The sequence below is a fragment of the Pan troglodytes genome, chromosome 19 (assembly GCF_028858775.2).
Source record: "Pan troglodytes isolate AG18354 chromosome 19, NHGRI_mPanTro3-v2.0_pri, whole genome shotgun sequence".
Taxonomy (NCBI): Eukaryota; Metazoa; Chordata; class Mammalia; order Primates; family Hominidae; genus Pan; species Pan troglodytes.
The window spans coordinates 93,100,382-93,121,753 of record NC_072417.2 but is presented as its reverse complement, the minus strand read 5'-3'; the positions used below and the strand labels follow the sequence as shown (position 1 = coordinate 93,121,753).

General features: G+C 51.5%; 1 protein-coding gene across 12 annotated transcripts in view; it reads right to left on the bottom strand.

The window, feature by feature from the left end:
- CCDC40 (coiled-coil domain 40 molecular ruler complex subunit) overlaps positions 1-21,372 on the bottom strand; it is a 67,344-nt gene that overhangs the window by 4,404 nt on the left and 41,568 nt on the right. For 8 of the 12 annotated variants that reach the window (XM_511721.8, XM_009433450.5, XM_063799412.1 and 5 more), the window contains 8 exons: positions 16,848-17,091; positions 16,579-16,761; positions 11,830-12,075; positions 10,608-10,821; positions 9,053-9,222; positions 8,727-8,818; positions 6,954-7,074; positions 711-899 (listed from right to left, as the gene is read on the bottom strand). In XM_511721.8, coding sequence (XP_511721.5) covers positions 711-899; positions 6,954-7,074; positions 8,727-8,818; positions 9,053-9,222; positions 10,608-10,821; positions 11,830-12,075; positions 16,579-16,761; positions 16,848-17,091 — 1,459 coding nt within the window. Of the gene's footprint in view, positions 1-710; positions 900-4,030; positions 4,103-4,978; positions 5,257-6,953; positions 7,075-7,145; positions 7,265-8,639; positions 8,819-9,052; positions 9,223-10,607; positions 10,822-11,829; positions 12,076-16,578; positions 16,762-16,847; positions 17,092-21,372 lie in introns of those variants that run through there. The other 4 variants (XM_063799411.1, XM_063799410.1, XR_001711121.4 and 1 more) reach the window with 3 other exon arrangements.

Here is a 21,372-nt window from a genome sequence, read left to right as displayed (position 1 = left end):
CCCACGGCTGTGGTTGCTGTCACATTTAACTCTGCCCCCCCACCCCCCAGCAGACGAGGCCCACATGCTCCGAGGTCACACAGCGGGTCAGCGGGGCCGTGGGGCCAACCTGGGAAGTGTGAGTGCAGGGCCCCTGGCTGGCAACCGTTGAGGTGGTAAGCACCGGACAGCACCAGCTGGGCCCTCCCAGTGCAGGCCCAGTGGACATGGCCTGGTGTATGCGGATGCAGGCTCTTGAGGCGCCCGCCATGCTCCCATCAGCTGGTCCCCGGTGCCCACTCGAGCTCCCCAGCATGAGCTGGCCTCTTCCCCAGAACTCTATGCCTTCCCAGTGCCACCTCCGATATGCAGGGAGGGGCTGAAACACGGCCGTCTCTGGGTGTCAGCAGCTCTGTCCGGTGTGGGCATTCTGCAGTCTCCCAGACAGGCCCCGTAGCAGCAGCAGGTTAGCAATGCTGAGCACGCCCCTCTAACAGCCTCTGGATCCTCACCCCTGACCCCGAACCCAGCAGCAGGTTAGCAGAACTGGGGATGGTCTCTCTGCATCCTTACCCCAGACCCAGCACCCAGCAGCAGGTTAGCAGTGCTGAGCACGCCCCCACTGCAGCCTCTGCATCCTCACCCCGGACCCAGCAAGACGCCTTCCTGGAGTGTTCCTTGAATCCCAGAGAGAGGAGCAGGCGCCCTGTTTCCTTTCCGCTGCTCCCTACCTTGCGAACGTCCCTGATTTTCCGGCGCAGCTCAAGCTGCTTGTGGTGGAAGTCGGTGCGGGTGAGCGCCTTCCTGTCCATCTTGCGCTGCCCCTCGGCCTGGGTGGTGACGGTCTCTCTGCGGGCAACCGCCAACTCCATGGCACGGATCATCTTCTCCTGCTGCTTCAGCAGCTGCCCGAGCCTGACCTGGGAGATAGGACAGAGGGGCTGGGGCTGGGGCAGGCCTGAGCTGCAGCTGCAGAGAGAGTGGCCGGGGCGCTGGCCTCGCTCATCCTCCGGTGACACGCATGGGGATCAGCGGGGAAACAGTGAGGCTTGTGCCGCCAGGAAGAACAAGGGACATGGAGGCAGCAGCCCTGGGTGGGAACCCGGAATCCACAGGCAGACAGTGCAAGGTGGAGAAATGGCCGAGACCTGAGGACACCAAGGAGGTGTGAGAACTAAAAGCAACTAAGCCAGGGTCAGATCCTGCAGCAGAAAAAAATCTCATTGAGAAAATTGGTGAAATCTGATTAGAGTTTGTAGTTTGGTTAGCAGTATTGCATGAAGGTTAATTTCTTAGTTGTGACAATGCACCTTGGCTTGGGTGGAGGACCTGGGGCTGGGGAGTGGGTTGTAGTGTGAGGATTGGCTGCGGGGGCGCACAGGAACTTTCTGGAGTCATAGAAAGGTTCTATATCTTGATGGTGTCAGTGGCTACGTAGATGTGTGCGCGTGTTAGAACCCACCAAACTGTGCTTTTTAAAAATTTTTTTGAGACGGAGTCTTGCTCTGTCACCAGGTTGGAGTGCAGTGGAGCCATCTAGGCTCACTGCAACCTTCGCCTCCCGGGTTCAAGTGATTCTTCTGCCTCAGCCTCCTGAGTAGCTAGGATTACAGGTACCTGCCCCCAGGCCTGGCTAATTTTTGTATTTTTAGTAGAGATGGGGTTTCACCATGTTGGCCAAGATGGTCTCGATCTCTTGACCTGGTGATCCGCCCACCTTGGCCTCCCAAAGCTGGGATTGCAGGCATAAGCCACTGCACCCAGCCTTTTTATAAAAAAAATTTTTTGAGACAGAGTCTCCTTCTGTTGCCCAGGCTGGAGTGCGGTGGCGCAATCTTGTCTCACCGCAACTTCCACCTCCCAGGTTCAAGTAATTCTCCTGCCTCAGCCTCCCAAGTAGTTAGCATTACAGGCACCTGCCACCACGCCCGGCTATTTTTTTTTTTTTTTGTATTTTCAGTAGAGACAGGTTTTCACCGTGGTGGCTAGGCTGGTTTTGAACTGACCTCAAGTGATCCACCCGCCTCGGCCTCCCAAAGTGCTAGGATTACAGGCGTGAGCCACCGCACCCAGCCCAAACTCTGCGTTTAAAATAAGCATATTTTATCTTATGAAAGTTATGCCTAAAGTTGATTTAAAAGAAAAAACAGGCAAGAATCCCGAAGATAAGCGGGGTGAAGGGAGACCAAGCTTACTCAGGTTTAAAATGTACCATAAAGTGACTTGGAGCCACACTAAGAAACACTAAAAAGTCTGTGTGGCAAAAGACCCCCTAAACAGAGGGCAAAGACAATGATAGGTCAGAGACACTATTTTAATAGGTATTGAAGACAGGGGTTAATAACCGAATACATAAGGAACTCCTAAAAAATGTTAAGAAAACAGGCCGGGTGCGGTGGCTCACGCGTGTAATCCCAGCACTTTGGGAGGCCGAAACCGGTGGATCACCTGAGGTCAGGAGTTTGAGACCAACCTGGCCAACATGGTGAAATCCCGTCTCTACCAAAAATACAAAAATTAGCCGGGCATAGTGGTGCATGCCTGTAATCTCAGCTACTCAGGAGGCTGAGGCGGGAGAATCACTTGAACCCGGGAGGCAGAGGTTGCAGTGAGCTGAGATCGTGCCACTGCTCTCTAGCCTGGGCAACAGAGCGAGACTGTTTCAAAAAAAAAAAAAAAAAAGAGAAATAAGAAAACAGCCTAATATGAAAATCAGCTGGCCGGGCACAGTGGCTCACACCTGTAATCCCAGCACTTTGGGAGGCTGAGGCAGGTGGATCATCTGAGATCAGGAGTTCAAGGCCAGCCTGGCCAACATGGTGAAACCCCATCCCTACTAAAAATACAAAAAATTAGCTGGGTGTGGTGGCACATGCCTGTAGTCCCAGCTACTCAGGAGGCTGAGGCAGGAGAATTGCTTGAACCCAGGAGGCGGAAGTTGCAGCCAGCTGAGATGTGAGTGCCACTGCACTCCAGTCTGGACAACAGAGCGAGACTCTGTCTTAAAAAAAAAGGAAGTCGGAGGAATTTCCTAAGTATAGAGTTACAGAAATCAAGACAGCAGGGCATTGGTGAAGGGACAGAAACAGAAATCAGTAGAACAAAACAGCCCAGAAACGAACCCACACAAACGTGTCAGCTGATTTCAACAAGGACTGGACGGTAGTTCGGTGGAGGAAGGGCAGTCTTTTCAGGAAGCAAGCAGGGCTGACTCCAGTGGACATCCAAATGCAAAAAAAAATTAACCCCAGTCCACAACTTGCACCATACACAAAAATTAACTCAAAATACATTATGGACCTAAATGTAAAACCTAAAAGCAGGAAGCTTCTAGAAGAAAACAGAAGAGAAGCTCTTCGTGACCTTCAGCTAGGCAAAGGCTCCTCAGATAAGCTACTGAAACGATCCGTGAAAGAACAGACTGAGGGGTGGGTGCCGTGGTGCGCGCCCGTAATCCCAGCACTTTGGGAGGCCCAGGCAGGAGGATCCTTTGAGCCCACAAGGTCAAGGCTGCAGTGAGCCATGATTGCACCACTGCACTCCAGCCCGGGTGACAGAGCGAAATCCTGTCTCTAAAAAAAGAGAACAGACTGGGTAATTGGGCTTCACCACACAGAAGAATCTCAAATGCATGAGGCTAAGCAAGGAAAGTCAGGCTCAACATGTCTCACTCTATTTGATCCATTTATGTGACATTCTGGAAAAGCCAAAACGACAGGCATGGAGAGAGACTGGTGGCTGTCATGGTGGCTGGGGTATGCGGTGAGCTGACTACAGAGGGCATGAGGGAATTCGAGGATGAGGAAATATATCATGATGTGGCAGTGGCTACATGATTGTACGTCTCTATCAAAACTTGTAGGGCTGGCTGGGCACAGTGGCTCACACCTGTAATCCCAGCACTTTGGGAGGCCGAGGTGGGCGAATTGCCTGAGCTCAGAAGTTTGAGACCAGCCTGGGCAAAATGGCGAAACCCCGTCTCTACTGAAAATACAAAAAAATTAGCCAGGCATGGTGGCACACACCTGTAATCCCAGCTACTTGGGAAGCTGAAGCAGGAGAATCGCTTGAACTTGGGAGGCGGAGGTTGCAGCGAGCCGAGATCCCACCACTTCACTCCAGCCTGAATGACAGAGAGTCTGTCTCAAAGACAAAACAAAAAACAGACAAAACAAAACAAAACAAAACAAAAAAACCCAGAAAATCCTTATAGGGCTGAATGCCCTAGGCTGTGAGCTTCCACTCAACTGAAAAACCTCAATTAAAAAAATTAAAAAAAAATAGATAAATAACACCAGAACTGAGAAGAAGGTACAGATATGACTGCCACCATGTGCTTTTTAGACAAGTAATCTGTCAGGCTGTTACAGTCAGAATTTATACACCCTTTGACCTAGTAATCTCACCTTTGGGAACCTAGTCTAGAAGGAAAAAAAAGAACCAGTAAGGAAGGATGTGATTATAATGCTGTGTGATGGCTGATTTTAGGTTAACGTAACTGGGCTAAGGGATGCCTGGATAGCTGGGAAAACATGATTTCTGTTTTGGGTAGAACTGTGAGGGTGTCCCTGGAAATGATTGGCATTTGAACCAGTGGACAGAGTAAAGATCCCTCTTGCCAGGGTGGGTGACATCATCCAATCTGTTGAGGGCCTGAGGAGAACAAAAAGGCAGAAGAAGGTGGTGGGATGGGGTGGGGTGGGGGAACACTGGGCTGGGATGACACCGTTGCCTCCTTCTCAGGTCTTAGACTTGACTGAATCATGGGCTCTCCTGGGTCTGCAGATTAGATGCCGGATACTAGGACTTCTCGGCCCTCATAATCATAAGAGCCAATTCTCATAGTAAATCTCTCTCTCTCTCTCTCTCTCTCTCTGTGTGTGTGTGTGTGTGTGTTGTCTACTGGTTCTGTTTCTTTGGAGAACCCTAACACACATTGTGTCTAGGACAAAACAATAACACCAACAACAAATTGGAAACAACCTGAATTTTCACCAACCTGGGACTGGATCAATAAATTGTGAAATATCCATAGTATATATTGTAACTGTTAAAGAATGGGTTAGTATCCATGTAGGGCCAAGGCAAGCCCTGCCTGTGCATTTGTGTGAGATCCGAGAAGGTGAGAGGCCTTATCCTTGCAGCGGCTGACACAGTCACCCTGGCTGAGGAGGGGGAGCCGGGGAAGAAGGGACAGGGAGGAGCAGCCCGGACCTTCTCTTTGGCCCCCACTCTGTGGAGGAGAGCTTGTCTTGCTCCAGCAAACACACGTGGCTTCTGTAATGTGAAAAGTCAATTAAATTTGGTATTTTTAAACACAACATCTTATTAGCATATGCACTTGATCTGAAAAATAACTCAGCAGAGGAATTTCTATTTAGCATGGCATGGTGAAAGTGAGGCCCATTTATTTTATGAACTGCTCTTACTGTTATCCTTAAGGCCCTGAACCTTTAGCTTGATGACCACTTGCAATTTAATTACCAGCCTTTTAAAGGCAATGAAATCTAATTGTGACCATGGAGAGAAAACGCGGCTGTGAAGGATGAGATGGGGGTGCTCTCTGAGCCCTTCTGTGTTGTGAGACTGTCTCACAGTGGGATACGTTAGAGGGTCACAAAGTTTGAGGGTTACAACCGGCATTTAAAAATACCAGCGTGCTGTGATTACATGGAGTAGGAATAAAACAGCGTTTTGTGAGATGACATGCACGTGCTTGTGTGCGTCCTGTGTTGTTCATGCACGTGCCTGCGTGCGTCCTGTGTTGTTCGTGCGCGTGCCTGCGTGCGTCCTGTGTTGTTCGTGCGTGTGCCTGCGTGCGCCCTGTGTTGTTCGTGCGCGTGCCTGCGTGCGCCGTGTTCGTGCGCGTGCCTGCGTGCGCCCTGTGTTGTTCGTGCGCGTGCCTGCGTGCGCCGTGTTGTTCGTGCGCGTGCCTGCGTGCGCCCTGTGTTGTTCGTGCGCGTGCCTGCGTGCGTCCTGTGTTGTTCGTGCATGTGCTGTGTACGTCCTGTGTTGTTCACGCGCATGCCTGCGTGCGTCCTGTGTTGTTCGTGCGTGTGCCTGCGTGCGTCCTGTGTTGTTCATGCACGTGCCTGCGTGCGTCCTGTGTTGTTCACGCGCGTGCCGTGTTGTTCACGCGCGTGCCTGCGTGCGTCCTGTGTTGTTCGTGCGCGTGCCTGCGTGCGTCTTGTGTTGTTCATGCACGTGCCTGCGTGCGTCCTGTTGTTCATGCACGTGCCTGCATGCGTCCTGTGTTGTTCACGCGCGTGCCGTGTTGTTCACGCGCGTGCCTGCGTGCGTCCTGTGTTGTTCATGCACGTGCCTGCGTGCGTCCTGTTGTTCACGCGCGTGCCGTGTTGTTCACGCGCGTGCCTGCGTGTGTCCTGTGTTGTTCGTGCGCGTGCCTGCGTGTGTCCTGTTGTTCGTGCGCGTGCCTGCGTGCATCCTGTTGTTCGTGCGCGTGCCTGCGTGCGTCCTGTGTTGTTCGTGCGCGTGCCTGCGTGCGTCCTGTGTTGTTCGTGCGCGTGCCTGCGTGCGTCCTGTGTTGTTCGTGCGCGTGCCTGTGTGCGTCCTGTGTTGTCCGTGCACGTGCCTGTGTGCGTCCTGTGTTGTCCGTGCGCGTGCCTGTGTGTGTCCTGTGTTGTTCGTGCACGTGCCTGTGTGCGTCCTGTGTTGTTCATGCGCGTGCCTGTGTGCGTCCTGTGGTGTTCTGCAATATTTCTGCACATTAAGAGCAAGCGTGCGCTGAAAGCTGGGTCAAGGGGGACGTGTGCTTTGCCAGTGCTCGGCTGGAGTGCAGGTCACTCTGCTGGAGCGGGTCGCTCCCTGGAAATCTCACCCATTGCCACCAGCCAATGTGGCCAGTGTGGTTCCCACAGGAGCCCCGGGGGAGCCGAGGCCTTGGTGTGGCCAGGTCTCCAGAGCCCAAGGGCTGGCACCCAGCAGGCCCTGCCACGCCGCTCTCCTCCCCTCACCTTCATCCTGTGGATCTCGCCCTTCATGGCCCGGATCTCCGTCTGGCCGATCTCGGAATCCACTGAGGAACGCATCTCTTTTGCCAGTTGGATTTTTTTCTCCCAAAGCATAATCTGGTGTCTTTAGAGGTAGGAGAGGCAGTGTAAGAAATTAGGAGTTTTCTTCTGATGCTTCGGTGAGCTCACACTCTAAGGCTTTACAAGGCTCTCAAGCTGCAATGGCAGAGCCAAGCAGCTGCGACAGAAAGCGTGAGGCTCTCAAAGCCTGAAGTGTTCACTACTGGGCTCCTTACGCAAACGTTTGCCAACCTCTGGCATACAGGGGGAGGGAGGGAGATGGGGGTGGGGAAGAAACAGAGAGACAGAGAGAGAGAGAACAGGGATATATAACTGTAGGAGCTGAGAAAGTCAGTATAATTGATAGAAGCTGACTTAAGAAAAAGTAAAAAGCCTGAATACACCAATAGTCTAGAAGCTATTTAAATGTCACCAAAGATACAAGCCCCCCAAAGCATTGGTCCCAGATGATTTTTTGCCTAGATTCTATCAAACCGCAAGGAACAGGCGATCCCTGCGCTATTCACCCCTTCCGGAGCATGCTGAAGAAAGGACGGTGCCTCCACACCACGCCTGCTCCGCACCCTTTCCACAGGGAGATATGGGCCCACGTGTGTGACACGGAAAGACGGCCATGAAAATACTAAAGTGCTTCAAGGGGGAACTTCTGAAACAATCCCATTTGTGTAAAAAACAGAGCAAAACAAGAAAGGAATATAGCTACACATTGGTTTTCTGGGAAGTGAAGGGCGTTGGAATTATATGCAATTTTCCCTGGGTACTTTGCACGCATTGTATAGTTTAAAATGTTTAGAGCTGGGTGTGTGTTACTTTAATAATCAGACACCATAAAATAATGGATATTTAAAAACTTTATCACAAAGAAAACCCTTCAATTTCTAGCAGTAACTTGTTTGGCTCAAGAACTGCCACCAAGGGTGGTAGACAGACTCTGTGGGGAATCTGGGATCCACTAGGGTGGGTTCCAGACCCATGCCCAGGTGGTCTTTTTCTTCTTTTAGAGACAGGGTCTCGCTCTGTCGCCCAGGCTGGAGTGCAGTGGTGCAATCCTAGCTCACTGCAGCCTTGACCTCCTGGGCTCAAGCGATCCTCCCACCTCAGCCTCCCGAGTAGCTGGGACTACCGGCATGCACCACCATGCCTGGCCAATTTAAAACATTTTTGTAGATATGGGGTCTCACTGTGTTGCCCCGTCTTGTCTTGAACTCCTGGCCCCAAAGGAGCCTCCTGCCTTGGCATCCCAAAGCACTGGGATTGCTGGGCACGGTGGCTCACGCACGTAATCCCAGCGCTTTGGGAGGCTGAGGCGGGCGGATCACCTGAGGTCAGGAGTTCAAGACCAGCCTGGCCAACATGGTGAAACCCCATCTCTACTAAAAATACAAAAATTAGTGAGGCATGGTGGCGGGCACCTGTAATCCCAGCTACTCAGGAGGTTGAGGCATGAGAATCACTTGAAGCTGGGAGGCAGAGGTTGCAGTGAGCTGAGATCGCACGGCTGCACTCCAGCCTGTGGGATAGAGCAAGACTGTCTAAAAACAAAACAAAACAAAACAACAACAACAAAAAACGACCAAAGCACTGGGATATGGGTGTGAGCTGCCACACCTGGCCTCCTACATGGTCTTCAACGGACAGAGGCCTGTAGGTGCAGTGACCTTCATGACCCACGTGTGGCTGGAGACTGGGACTCACTCTGCTTCCACCAGTTGATTCAGGAGGGTCGCCTTCTCCTCGCTGAGCTGGTTCAGCTTGTCCTGCATCTTGATGGTCTCCCTCTCAGAGGCCTGCATGGGGGAGGGGGCGGGACAGCTGTGGGGAGGGCCATGGGATTGTGGATGCCGGGGCTGGTGCCCTCTGTCCTGGCACCGAGGGCAGGGCTGCAGGCTGGATTTCTAATACCCCTACAAGCATCTTGAACGGGTGTGGAAATTACGTCCTGGTGCAGAACGCCCACCGCAAGGACCGTACCCCCGCCCTCCATCGTCCTGAGCCCCGGGACTGCGTGGACACGGCCGGACCTTCAGCGAGCGCACGAACTCATTCTCTGTCGCCCGGTTGTTCTGCTCCAGCTCCTCCGAGCCGCGCCGGTTTTTATTCATCAACATGTTGAGCTTCTTCAGGTCGTTGTCCAGGTTCTTCATGTGGTGCTCGATCTCCTTCTGCTCCTTCTTCTCCTGCTCAATCTTGCCTACGGCAGAAAACAGAGACTCGGGGAGAGACCCCGGGAGGGTATGGGTCCTCACCCGCAGGCAGCAGTGTCCGAGAGGTGAGCCAGGGTTTGTCTCTCCCTGTAGCTCCCTTCATCCCCTCCCTCTTGTCATTCCTGGCGCTCCTGCCTGAATCTCGTCCCTGCCAGGACAGAGGAGAGGAGAGGGGGTCTCTTCTTGGCTGCTAAGCTCCCAAAGCCTGGTCCTCCAACGGAACTGAGAGGACCTGCCTGTGGGGACAGCCAGCAGGTGTGGGCAGGGTGTGTGGGAGGGCCAGGCTCCCTCCCCCAGACACTTGCAAATCTGTGGAGCACGGGGACCTGGTTGATGCTCAGACACTGTGAGTCTCCAGGAGAGGGAGGCCCTTAGACCCCTGCCCTGCCCCAGCCAAGATCAGGGGTAGGGGCAGAAAACAACAGCTCTTCTTGATGTTAAGATGGGTGGAGGGCACAAGAGGCCACAGCTGGTTCATCCACTGGTCACTCCTCACAGGGCTTCTCCAGCATCTCCTGCTGTCCCCATGGTGTGCCCTGACTACCCTAGGACATGGGCATGTGAGCCCCTCTCTCTGCCCTCTCCATGGGTGATCCTCCCCATCTCACAGCATGGTATTTCGGCAGCTCTTGCCTTGGGACACCGATACTCAGCTGACAGCTCCATAGGGTCTTTTGGGACTTGCTACTCACCAACAGACGGGTTTGGGCAACCCAAGAAGGGCAGGGCGAGAGGCAGCAGGACCTCCGAGAAGGGCACATGATGTGTCTGGGCAGCATTTCCCATGGGGGCTTTGCTGCAGGCCTGACCAGCATGGATCCCCAACCCAAGACCGGGCAGGACCCGGGATGTCTCGGCAGGTGGCCATGTGGGTGGAGAGTGGTCCAGGAAGGATGCCCGCCTCCCTCATTCCAGGCACCCTGGTTCTTTGGCAGCCCCTTGGGCCTCAGAAGGGTTGGGGAGCCCCGGTGGAATGGTTTTCTAAGCCCAACTGGAGGTGATGTGGGGACAGCACCAGGAGCCCGCCTGGCAGGACCCTGGCTTTTCCCGTGCCAGTGTTTCCACCTGAGTGCCCTGGCTTGGCAGGGATGATAACCTTCCATGCTCCTCTCTCAAGGAGAGCTCTGAAGTCCGTGAGCTTGCAGCCATTTCGTGACATTTCTCAACCCTCCCGCTGTGACTGCGAACTGGGCAGCTGGGCAGGCAGTGGTTCACATTTACAAAATACAGGGAGCATGCGCATTTGTTATTTGCTTTTAAGGCTGTGTGCAAATCCAGCGATGTGCCCCACTGAGTGCCCCTCCCCTGGGAGGTGCCCGCGTCCCAGAGCTCGTCTGAGCATCTCTGCAGGGCCGGGCACGGCGGCTCTTACTTTCTACTCGTAGTTTCTTCTGCTCCATGATGTGGAGCTCCTTCTTGGACGCGTCCAGGGAGGCCAGCTGCTCCTCCTGCTCCTGTGTCACCTTGACCATCTCCTGCTGCAGGCGCAGCCAGGTCACCTGGGCCTGGACCGCCTTGCCATTGTGCTCGTCGATCAGCTTGCTCAGCCTTTTGATTTCAAGCTCCAGGGGCCCCACTTCTTCCCCCTAGATGGGATATTCATCAAAAAGCAAAATTAGGGCTGGGTGCAGTGACTCATGCCTGTAATTCCAGCACTTTGGGAGGCTGAGGCGGGTGGATCACCCGAGGTCAGGAGTTCAAGACCAGCCTGGCCAACAGGGTGAAACCCCGTCTCTACCCAAAATACAAAAATTAGCCAGGTGTGCTGGTGCACGCCTGTGGTCCCAGCTACTTGGAAGGCTGAGGCAGGAGAATCACTTGAACTCAGGAGGCAGACGTGCAGTGAGCAAGATGGCACCACTGCACTCCAGCCTGGGCAATAGAGCAAGACTCCGTCTCAGAAAAAAAAAAAAAAAGCAAAATTAGGCTTCTTGGGCTCAAAGGTCTTTGTGAGTGGACTGCAGAGGGCCTGGAACCCTGAGGTCATGAAACTGGACGAAGGCTGAGGGGCTCAAGTTAGCTCTCAGCAGGGCCGCAAGCCACAGACCCCGCTGGAGGAAATATGGCTAAGGGGCTCTGGAGCCCCCTCTAGCTTCCCCATGGTGGGTGTGCTGGCAGGGTGGGTGGGGCCTCTGGAACCCAAAGGGGCTTTGAGAGTACAGGGACCTGGATGACGTATATGGCATCAGGCCTCACACGCATTAGGCCACTTTTCTTAGAGCAGCAGAATATTTCGTGCTGGGTGAAAATTATTTGGAATTCAGACTTCAGTGGCCTTGAATAACATCTGATTGGACACAGCCGTGCCCATTCCTTTACGTTTTACCTATGCTCCTTCTCGCTATGGAGGCAGAGCCATGTCACTGCCAAAGAGACCAACTGGCCACAAAGCCGGAATACTATCTGGCCCTGTGCAGAAAAATGTGACTTAGAGCGCTTGGCACACGTGCCATTTTGTCTGTAAAGCCGGTAGGGAAAGAGGCAGTTCTGTGCCTTCCAGGAGTTCATGTCTGACCGTGGGAGATCTGAGGGAGCTCTGCCCCACCAGGCACCACAGTCAGCCAGGGACCGCGTCTCCCTGCCTGGGACCTCACCCCCAGCTCGGAGACCATCCGCTCCAGCTGCTTGTTGAGGAAGTTGATGAGCCCTTGCTTCCTCTCGATCAGGATCGTGCGCCGGGAGATCTCGCTCTGGCTGTTGGTGATGAGCTCGTTGACTTTCTTCACGTCCTGGTCCAGCTCCACCAGTGTCTTCCGGTGTGCGTCCAGCCTGCTGCTGGTGTGTGTGATGTCCAGGGTGGTCTGGGCAATGTCACCATCGATTTTGGAAAGATGTGTCATCTGAATTGATGAAAAGAAATGCCTGTGAATATTGCCCCCACCCGAGGCCCGGGACGAGTTTGCTGATCCACCATTCCCTGATGGTCGGGATGTTCCTCTGGATAAATTCCAAACGCACAGTCACGAGTGCAGGAGGCTGGATTTCCCACTGTCTCCAGGACCCAGCAAGGGACCAACTTGTTGGAACCCAGATGTTGGCTTTTTACAGAAAAGAGAGATCATGGTATTAGCTTTTCTTATTGATGTGGTTTGGCTGTGTCCCCACTCACATCTCATCTTGAATTGTGTCCCCATAATCCCACATGTCAAGGGAGGGCCCCTGTGGGAGATGACTGGACCATGGGGGCCGCTACCCCCATGCTGTTCTCATGATAGTGAGTTCTCATGAGATCTGATGGTTTTGTGTGTTTGACGGTTCCTGCTTCACACACACTCTCTCTCCTGCCGCCTTGTGAAGGAGGTGCCTGCTTCGCCTTTTGCCATGATTGTAAGTTTCCTGAGGCCTCCCCAGCCATGCAGAACTGTCAGTCAATTAAACCTCTTTCCTTTATCAGTTATCCAGTCTTAGGTATTTCCTTACAGCAGTGTGAGATCAGACTAACACACTTCTTAAATCGTAGCACACACATTGTGAGGAAATGTGAAAATACAGGTCAGGACAGAGAACACATTCAATTGCCTGCAATTCTGACACAAGTTAGCTACCATTCCCATCTGAATCCATTTTTCCTCCCAGTCTTTTCTATATAATTCTCCAAAATAAAAATAGGATCACACCCTACACACTGGGTGCTAACCTGCTTTTTAATCTGGTAAGTCGGGTCTTATGTTCCTGTGCTCTGTAAGCTGCAATGGCTGTGCTGTACTCTATCACATTTGCAGCATAGTTTATGAAGCAAGAAGCAATTGTTAGACACTGGTTCCTCCATGCGTTCTGACCCCTCCTGCTGTCCGGCAGGTCTGAGCCGCCAGTGCTGGCCTCCTGTGTGGGCTCTTTGGAGGCATTAGACAGACTTTGGATCCCTTCTGGCAACGGGGGGTTTATCGAGAGGACGTTTGTGATAATCAGGAGTGAGGCAGTGGCAGTCACAGCTGCAATGGTGTGGCCAAAGCTGCTCTGGGAACAGGGAGATGCTGTCACCACCAGGACAGGGTCCTCTTCCCCAGGGCATGGCTCTAACAGGTGGCCTCGGGCCCTGTGTCTGCCCTGACCACCCCTGCCCGTCGGCTCCTGCCACACAAGGCCTTGGCTCTCTCACGACTGTGGCTCCCGCCTACCCCAGCCTCCTCAGGGCCATCTGAGCTTCTCCTCCCACCACACCTGTGGGCTCCATGTCTCTCACTGGCCACCATGGGCGGCTTCCCAGGAGACCCAATGTCCCCAGGTGGTGGAACCCAGACCCTGCCCACCTGGAGTGGAAGCTTCCGGCATCTGGAGTTGTGTGGCAATGTCAGCTCGCAGCCTCCTCCTCTGCCAAGGTCACCCTGAGATCTGGGCCCCCCAAGGACTCCCTGCCTCCCCCCTCCCCAACTGCCCTTCAGGGGCTGTGGCTCCAAGTCCCCTTCAGTCCCTCCCCCTGTCACAGCCAGGCCTGCGCCCCCGCTCCACTCCTGGCTGTTTGTGGTCCCTGTGGAGCCCACCCTGGCTCCCCCTAGGCATCCACACCATCCCTGGATTAACTGCCTGGACCCCATGGTTGACCCCAGCTCCGGACGGGTGGTCCCGCCCATCCACACTTTGCTCCTCCTCCCAGATATGCCTCCCCACCCCACCTTCTATCAGCCCATGAGGCTTTGAGCAGTTCAAACATCACGTCGGGGGTACTCTTTTCAGCAGCTGGACTGGCATCGGTTGGAAAATTGTCGTAATAGACAAATTTGTTGGTCCAAGACTCTTTGCTGCCCTCTTCTGGAAACTGGTAGCAAAACACGTATGACCTATCGGGCTGCCCAGACAGGGGCTCGGCGGGGGCCCGGGGGCCTGGGGATTGGGAACTGGACTTGGCTGGTAGCAGCACGGCTGGATGGGCTCCTTCACACCCACCACGCCCTTCAGCTCTGCCTGGCCAGCTCCTCTCCCGCCCCTCAGGAGGGCAAAACCGGCAGAGCTTGGCATCGGGAATCTGTCACCCTCCTCTGAGACTAAAATGGGGACTGTTGGGCAGGCCCCACTGCTAGGATGTGCTCTGGAAATGGTGGAGCCTGTGGTAGCCTCTGGGGGTCCTCCAAAGGGGCCTGCTTGAGGCGGGGTGTGGGGGAGGCGGTCACCCCTCGGGAAGAGGCAAAGAAAAAACAATTCAAGTAAGGAATTGTTTTTTCTAAGGACACAAGTCCCCTCCACCCCCACCACAGGTGATAAAGGATAAAGCAAGATCCCAGGGGATGCGAACATGAGCTCACAATCGGGGGTTCCCTGCCATGGACGTCGAAGTCACACTCCAGGGCCCCCCAGGGAAATCAGCCTTTGGCTGGCAGCTGGCCATGCGGTGGCTCACGCCTGTAATCCCAGCACTTTGGATGGATCACAAGGTCAGGAGTTCGAGGCCAGCCTTGCCAACATGGTGAAACCCCATCTCCACTAAAAATACAAAAACTAGCCAGGCATGGTGGCGCACGCCTGTAATCCCAGCTACTCGGGAGGCTGAGCAGGAGAACTGCTTGAACCCAGGAGGCAGAGGTTGCCGTAAGCCAAGATGGCACCACTGCACTCCAGCCTGGGCGACAAGAGTGAAACTCCATCTCAAAAAAATCAATAAATAACAACAAAATAAAATAAGATAAAATAAAAACTAGAAACAGCCTAAAGCGCCTAACAAGAGACTTAGTAAACAAAATATGTACATTTGCAGGATAAGATGTTATACAGAAATGAAAATTTAGGTTTTCGAAGAATATTTTGTGGCACGAGGAAATGTTATGTTGAATATGGTCAATACAAAAAAATGAAAAACTATACAAGTAGCAAAGATTCATTAGCTCCCGTTCTCTCTATGTCATAGTTCAGTGATATTAATCACAAGTGGATGCAGACAGACCTGGGGGCTGGGCACAGTGGCTCAGGCCCAGAATCCCAGGGCTTTGGGAGGCCAAGGTGGCAGGGCCACTTGAGCCCGGGAGATTCAAGACTGCAGTGAGCTGTGATTGTGCCACAGCCTGAGCGACAGAGGGAGACCCTGTGTCAAAAAATAAAATACATAAATACATAAGAAAAAGAAAATGGGCCTGAGTCCAGTGTTGCATAAGGTGTGTGCTTGTGTGTGTGTGTTTGTAGGAGTTTGAGTGTGTGTGTGTGTAGGGGTTTGAGTGTGTTTGTGTTTGTAGGCGTTTGTGTGTGTAGGAGTTTGAGTGTGTGTTTGTAGGAGTTTGAGTGTGTGTTTGTAGGAGTTTGAGTGTATGTGTGTGTAGGAGTTTGAGTGTGTGTTTGTAGGAGTTTGAGTGTGTGTTTGTAGGAGTTTGAGTGTATGTGTGTGTAGGAGTTTGAGTGTGTGTGTAGGAGTTTGTGTTTGTAGGAGTTTGAGTGTATGTGTGTGTTTGTAGGAGTTTGAGTATGTGTGTAGGAGTTTGTGTGTGTAGGAGTTTGAGTGTATGTTTGTGTGTGTAGGAGTTTGAGTGTGTGTGTGTGTAGGAGTTTGAGTGTATGTGTGCAGCAGTTTGTATGTTTGTGTGTGGGTGTAGGAGTTTGAGTGTGTGTGTAGGAGTTTGAGTGTATGTGTATGTGTGCAGGAGTTTGCATGTTTGTGTGTAGGAGTTTGAGTGTGTGTGTGTGTGTGTGTGTAGGAGTTTGTGTGTGTTTTTATGAGTGTGTTTTCTCGTGTGTGCATGGGGGCATGTGCAATTGCACATGTGTTCATGTGTGCGATGTGTTTGTGTGAGAATGACGTGTGTGTTTGTGGGTGGGTGCAAATGTGTTTCTGTATTAAAAATTTCCAGAAGGAAGTTTACCAAATTTTAAAAAAAGTTGCCTCTGGATGGTGGGCCTAGAGCTGTCTCATTTTCTTCTTTATGCCTTTCTGTATTTCTAAGTTTTCTTTTTTTTGAGACGGAGTCTTGCTGTGTCACCCAGGCTGGAGTGCAGTGGCACGATCTCAGCTCACTGCAACCTCTGCCTCCCAGGTTCAAGCAATTCTCCTGCCTCAGCCTCCCGAGTAGCTGGGATTATAGGCGCACACCACCACACCCAGCTAATTTTTTGTATTTTTAGCAGAGACAGGGTTTCGCCATGTTGGCCAGGCTGGTCTCAAACTCCTGACCTCAGGTGATCCACCTGCCTTGGCTTCCCAAAGTGCTGGGATTACAGGCATGAGCCACCACGCCTGGCCTATTTCTAGGTTTTCTACAGTAAAAATGTATCACCCTTACAACCTGAACACCATGGAAAGGGGTAAGCACAGGAGGGCCCTCTGCTCACACTGACTCCGCCCTCTCCACCTCCAGGACGGCTTGCCCTCATATGCCCAGGCTGCAGGGGGCTTCGCACAGCCCCTCCCTGGGGCAGGGGCCTACCATGTTGGTCTTCTCCTTCTGCAGCCTCAGGATGAGCTGGTTGAAGTGTTTGGTGGTCTTGTTGGAGGTCATGTGCTCCTGCAGCTTCTCCCGGATGGCGGCGTCCGTCTTCCTCCTGAGCTCCAGCTCGCCCTGGATGGCTTGGCGGATGGCCTGCAACTCCTCCGCGAGTATCATTTGTTCCTGGAGACAAGGAGCCACAGGGTGCACGTGCCTGAAGAGGCACCACCGTGCGCCAGGTGTGACCTGTGGGGCGGGCCCGGCCTCACCAGCTGGTCCTGGCTGAGGGCATCCTCTGTGTCCTGCAGGGTGAGCCTGTAGGTGTTGAACTGGCTCTGCAGGGCCACCTGCTTGGTCAGGCACTGGGTGGTGAGCTTCTGCAGCAGTGTGGCTTCCGTCTCTGTCCGGTTCAGGATGCTCGCCAGCTTCTCGTTCTTTTCTTCCTCCTTCATGATGGATTTCTTATAGGCCTCAATCTCGCCGTCGATGGATTTGGCTTGATGTTGGCATTCTCTGTAGAAATGCAGCGGGGAGAGCCAGTTACGTGTGAGACATCAGAGAGCCAGTGCACAGAGCTGCGCCCCACACGAGGGAGCTCACTAAGGCGAACTCAATGCACAGAGAAATAAATTAGGAAGCCAACTCTTATTTATTTATTTATTTATTTATTTATTTTTTGAGACAGAGTCTCACTCTGTAACCCAGGCTGAAATACAGTGGTGCGATCTCGGTTCACTGCAACCTCCGCCTGCCGGGTTCAAGCGAGTCTCATGCCTCAGTCTCTTGAGTGGCTGGGATTACAGGTGTGCACCACCATGCCCGGCTAATTTTTAAACTCTATTTGGAGAGATGGGGTTTCACCGTGTTGCCCAGGCTGGTCTCCAACTCCTGAGCTCAAGCAATGTGCCTGCCTTGGCCTCCCAAAGTGCTGGGATTACAGGCGTGAGCCACTGCACCCAGCAGGAAACCAACTCTTTTAATAGCAGCCAAATCTTTAAAAAATTTTTGTATTAAAAATTGTTATGGATAGATTGGCACATATTTGAGAGGTACATGCGATATTTTGACACAAGCATACAGCATGTCATGATCAAATCTGGGGAACCGGCCATCTATCACCTCACACATGATCCTTCCTTCATGTTGAGAACATTCCAAATCTTTTCCTCTAGCTATTCAGAAATATACACTAACTTACCGTGAACTGTAGTCACTGTGACATGCTATCGAACACTGGGCCTTGTTCCTTCTCCCTCACTGTATTTTTGCACCCAATAGCCAAATCTTGACTATTATTTTCAAATAGATCAAGAGAACTATTACCTATCGAACGCCCAAGTTGACAACTCTTTTGTACTGTGATTATGGGGAGAAGGAAAGTGACCCATGGGTCAGACGTTGGGCTGGGGGTTCTCATCTGCCCACCTTCCTTAACCATGACAATAATCCTAGGAAGGAAATAGTCCAGCTTTACAGATGTGGCCATTGAGACTCAGAGCATTTCAATCACTAGCCCAAGGTCTGCAGGAAACAGCGTGGCTGAGGGAACACCAGTGGGCCCACTCCAAATTCTATTGTCTTTCCCCTCAGCATGCTGCGATGAGATACCTGTAATTAACGTCAAGCTCTAAAACACAGATATCGGATAATCAGATCTAAACTACTGATTCAAATGAAATAATCAGATTCAAATCCTGTATTTGTTGGAGTGCAGAGGCACGATCTTGCCTCACTGCAACCTCTGCCTCCTGGGTTCAAGTCATTCTCACGCCTCAGCATGAGGATTTGAATTTTGTGTGTGTGAGGCATGTTTTCCTATTATTCTGAGATGTTCTGCGGTACTTTAAACATTCCTTTCATTCCTTTCTCTCTCTTTTTTTTTTTTTTGAGACAGTCTCTCACTCTCTTACCCAGGCTAGAGTGCAATGGCATGATCTCAGCTCACTGCAGCCTCAAGCCACCCAAGTAGCTGGGATTACAGGTGTGTGCCACCATGCCCGGCTAATTTTTGTATTTTTGTAGAGATGGGGTTTCACCATGTTGGCCAGGCTGGTCTTGAACTCCTGACCTCAAGTGATCCACCTGCCTCGGCCTCCCAAAGTGTTGGAATTACAGGTGTGGGCCACTGCGCCTGGCCATCGAGTATTTTTTTTTTTTTTGAGACAGAGTCTCGCTCTGCCACCCAGGCTGGAGTACAGTGGCGCGATCTTGGCTGACTGCAACCTCCTGGGTTCAAGCGATTCTCATGCCTCAGCTGCCTGAGTAGCTGGGACCACACCATGCCTGCCTTTTTTTTTTTTTTTTTTTTTTGTATTTTTAGTAGAGACGGGGTTTCGCCCTGTTGGCCAGGCTGGTCTCGAACTCCTGACCTCAAGTGATCCACCTGCCTCAGCTTCCCAAAGTGATGGGATTACAGGCATGAGCCACCGTGCCTGGTGATCCAGTATCTATTTTTAATGTGTGTGGATATTTATTGATACACTGATGAGATCAGAAAAAGCCAAAAAACAGGAAAGGGCCTCATTATGGATCGATGAGGATGATTAAATTATGGCACAGGCATCATTTAGAACACAGGGTGAAGAGAACTGCAAAGAACAACGGTGATTTCTATGTGTTCTGACATGGAATAACTCTAAGACACAGCACAAGAAAAACCAAGCTGCAGAGCGGGACACACTAAGCGGCCGCGGGTGATTTTTAAGTGGAGAGATAAACACCCGAGAATAATGCATATGTATGAACGAGATCTATCTGGAAAGACCTTTCTGAAACAGTAACAGGTTGCTTGGGAAAGAGAATTGAAAGACTGGGGAGAGATGTGAGAAAAATATGGAAGGTATTATTCTAGTCCAAGAAGAAAGTACTTTCTGAATATTTGAATAAAAACTTATTCAAAGGATAAGACACTATCAATAGAGAAAGGAAGCCTGGCCCACATGACAAAACCCCATCTCTACTAAAAATACAAAAAAATTAGCCGGGCGTGGTGGTGTGTGGCTGTGTTCACAGCTACTCGGTACACTGAGGCATGAGAATCACTTGAACCCAGGAGGTGGATGTTGCAGTAAGCTGAGATTGTTCCGCTGCACTCCAGCCCAGGTGATAGAGCAAGACTCTGACTCAAAAAAAAAAAAAAAAAAAAAGATACTGATACTGGAGAGATTTGCCATGTCCATGAAGCAGAAGATTTAATATTATTAAGGCCTCAATTCTCTTCAAACTGATCTATGGATTCAATGTAATTTCAGTTACATCCCAGAAGGCATTTTTTCCCCAGAAATTGACAAGCAAGTTTTAAAATTTAAATGGAAACCTAAAGGACCTAGAGTAACCAAAATAATTTTGTAAAACAACATCAAAGACTCAGACTATCTGATTTCAAGATTTTCCATAAAGCTCTAGTTAGAAAGACAATGTGGTATTGGTGAAAGAATGACAAAAAGATCAACGGAACAGAATAGAGAGTCTGGAAACAGACACACACACACAATACATTGATCTTTGACAAAGGTGTCACAGGATTTCAATACGGAAAGGACAGTCTTTTCAACAAGCGGTGCTGGGACAACTAGAGAGAGACACACAAAACCTGAGCCTGGACCCCGCTCATACCACAACAAACGTGAACTTGAAATGGACCAGATGCCTAAAAGCGAGACCTGGAAAACTTTAGTGGAAAACTTGGGAGAAAATCTTCGTGACCCTTAGACATTTCTTTTTCTTTCCTTTTTTTTTTTGAGACAGGGTCTCACTCTGTTGCCCAGGCTGGAGTGCAGCGGCGCGATCTTGGCTCCCTGCAAGCTCCGCCTCCTGGGTTCATGCCATTCTCCTGCCTCACCCTCCCAAGTAGCTGGGACTACAGGCGCCCGCCACCACGCCCGGCTAATTTTTTGTATTTTTAGTAGAGATGGGGTTTTACCGTGTTAGCCAGGATGGTCTCAATCTCCTGACCTTGTGATCCACTCACCTTGGCCTCCCAAAGTGCTGGGATTACGGGCATGAGCCACACTGTGCCCGGCCTGACCCTTAGAGATTTCTTAGAGAAGACATAAAAAGCATGAATCAGGAAAGAAAAAATTTAATAAGTTGGACTTCACAAAAATTTAAAACTTTTGTTCTTCAAAAGACACTGTAAAGAGGTAAAAAAGACAAAGCCACAGACTGGGACAAAAATATTTTCAAAGCACACGTCTGATAAAAGATGTCTCCAGAAGATATGAAGAACTCTTACAACTCAATGGTAAGCCACTCAGCGGAAAAATGAGCAGAAGTTGCTTCACCAGAGAAGGCACAGGAATAGCGAATAAGCCGGGGAAGAGATGCTCACCATCGCTAGTCGTTAGGGACACGCAGGCTCAGACCGCAAGGCGATGCACCACACATTTGCTAATGGCTATATTTGATGGCTAAAATTAGATGACTGATAATACCAAATGTTGGCGAGGACGTGGAACAACTGGGACTCTCATAAACTGCTGGAGAAAATGCAAATTGGAACCAGTCACTTGGGAAAACACCGCAGCAGCTGTTTGTTTGTTTGTTTTTGAGACGGAGTCTCGCTCTGTCACCCAGGCTGGAGTGCAATGGCGCAATCTCGGCTCACTGCAACCTCCACCTACCAGGCTCAAGGGATTCTCCTGCCTCAGCCACCCAAGTAGCTGGGATTACAGGCATGCACCACCCTACCCAGCTACTTTTTTGTATTTTTGGGTAGAGATGGGGTTTTGCCATGCTGCCCAGGCTGGTCTCAAACTCTTGAGCTCAAGCGATCCGCCTCAGCCTCCCAAAGTG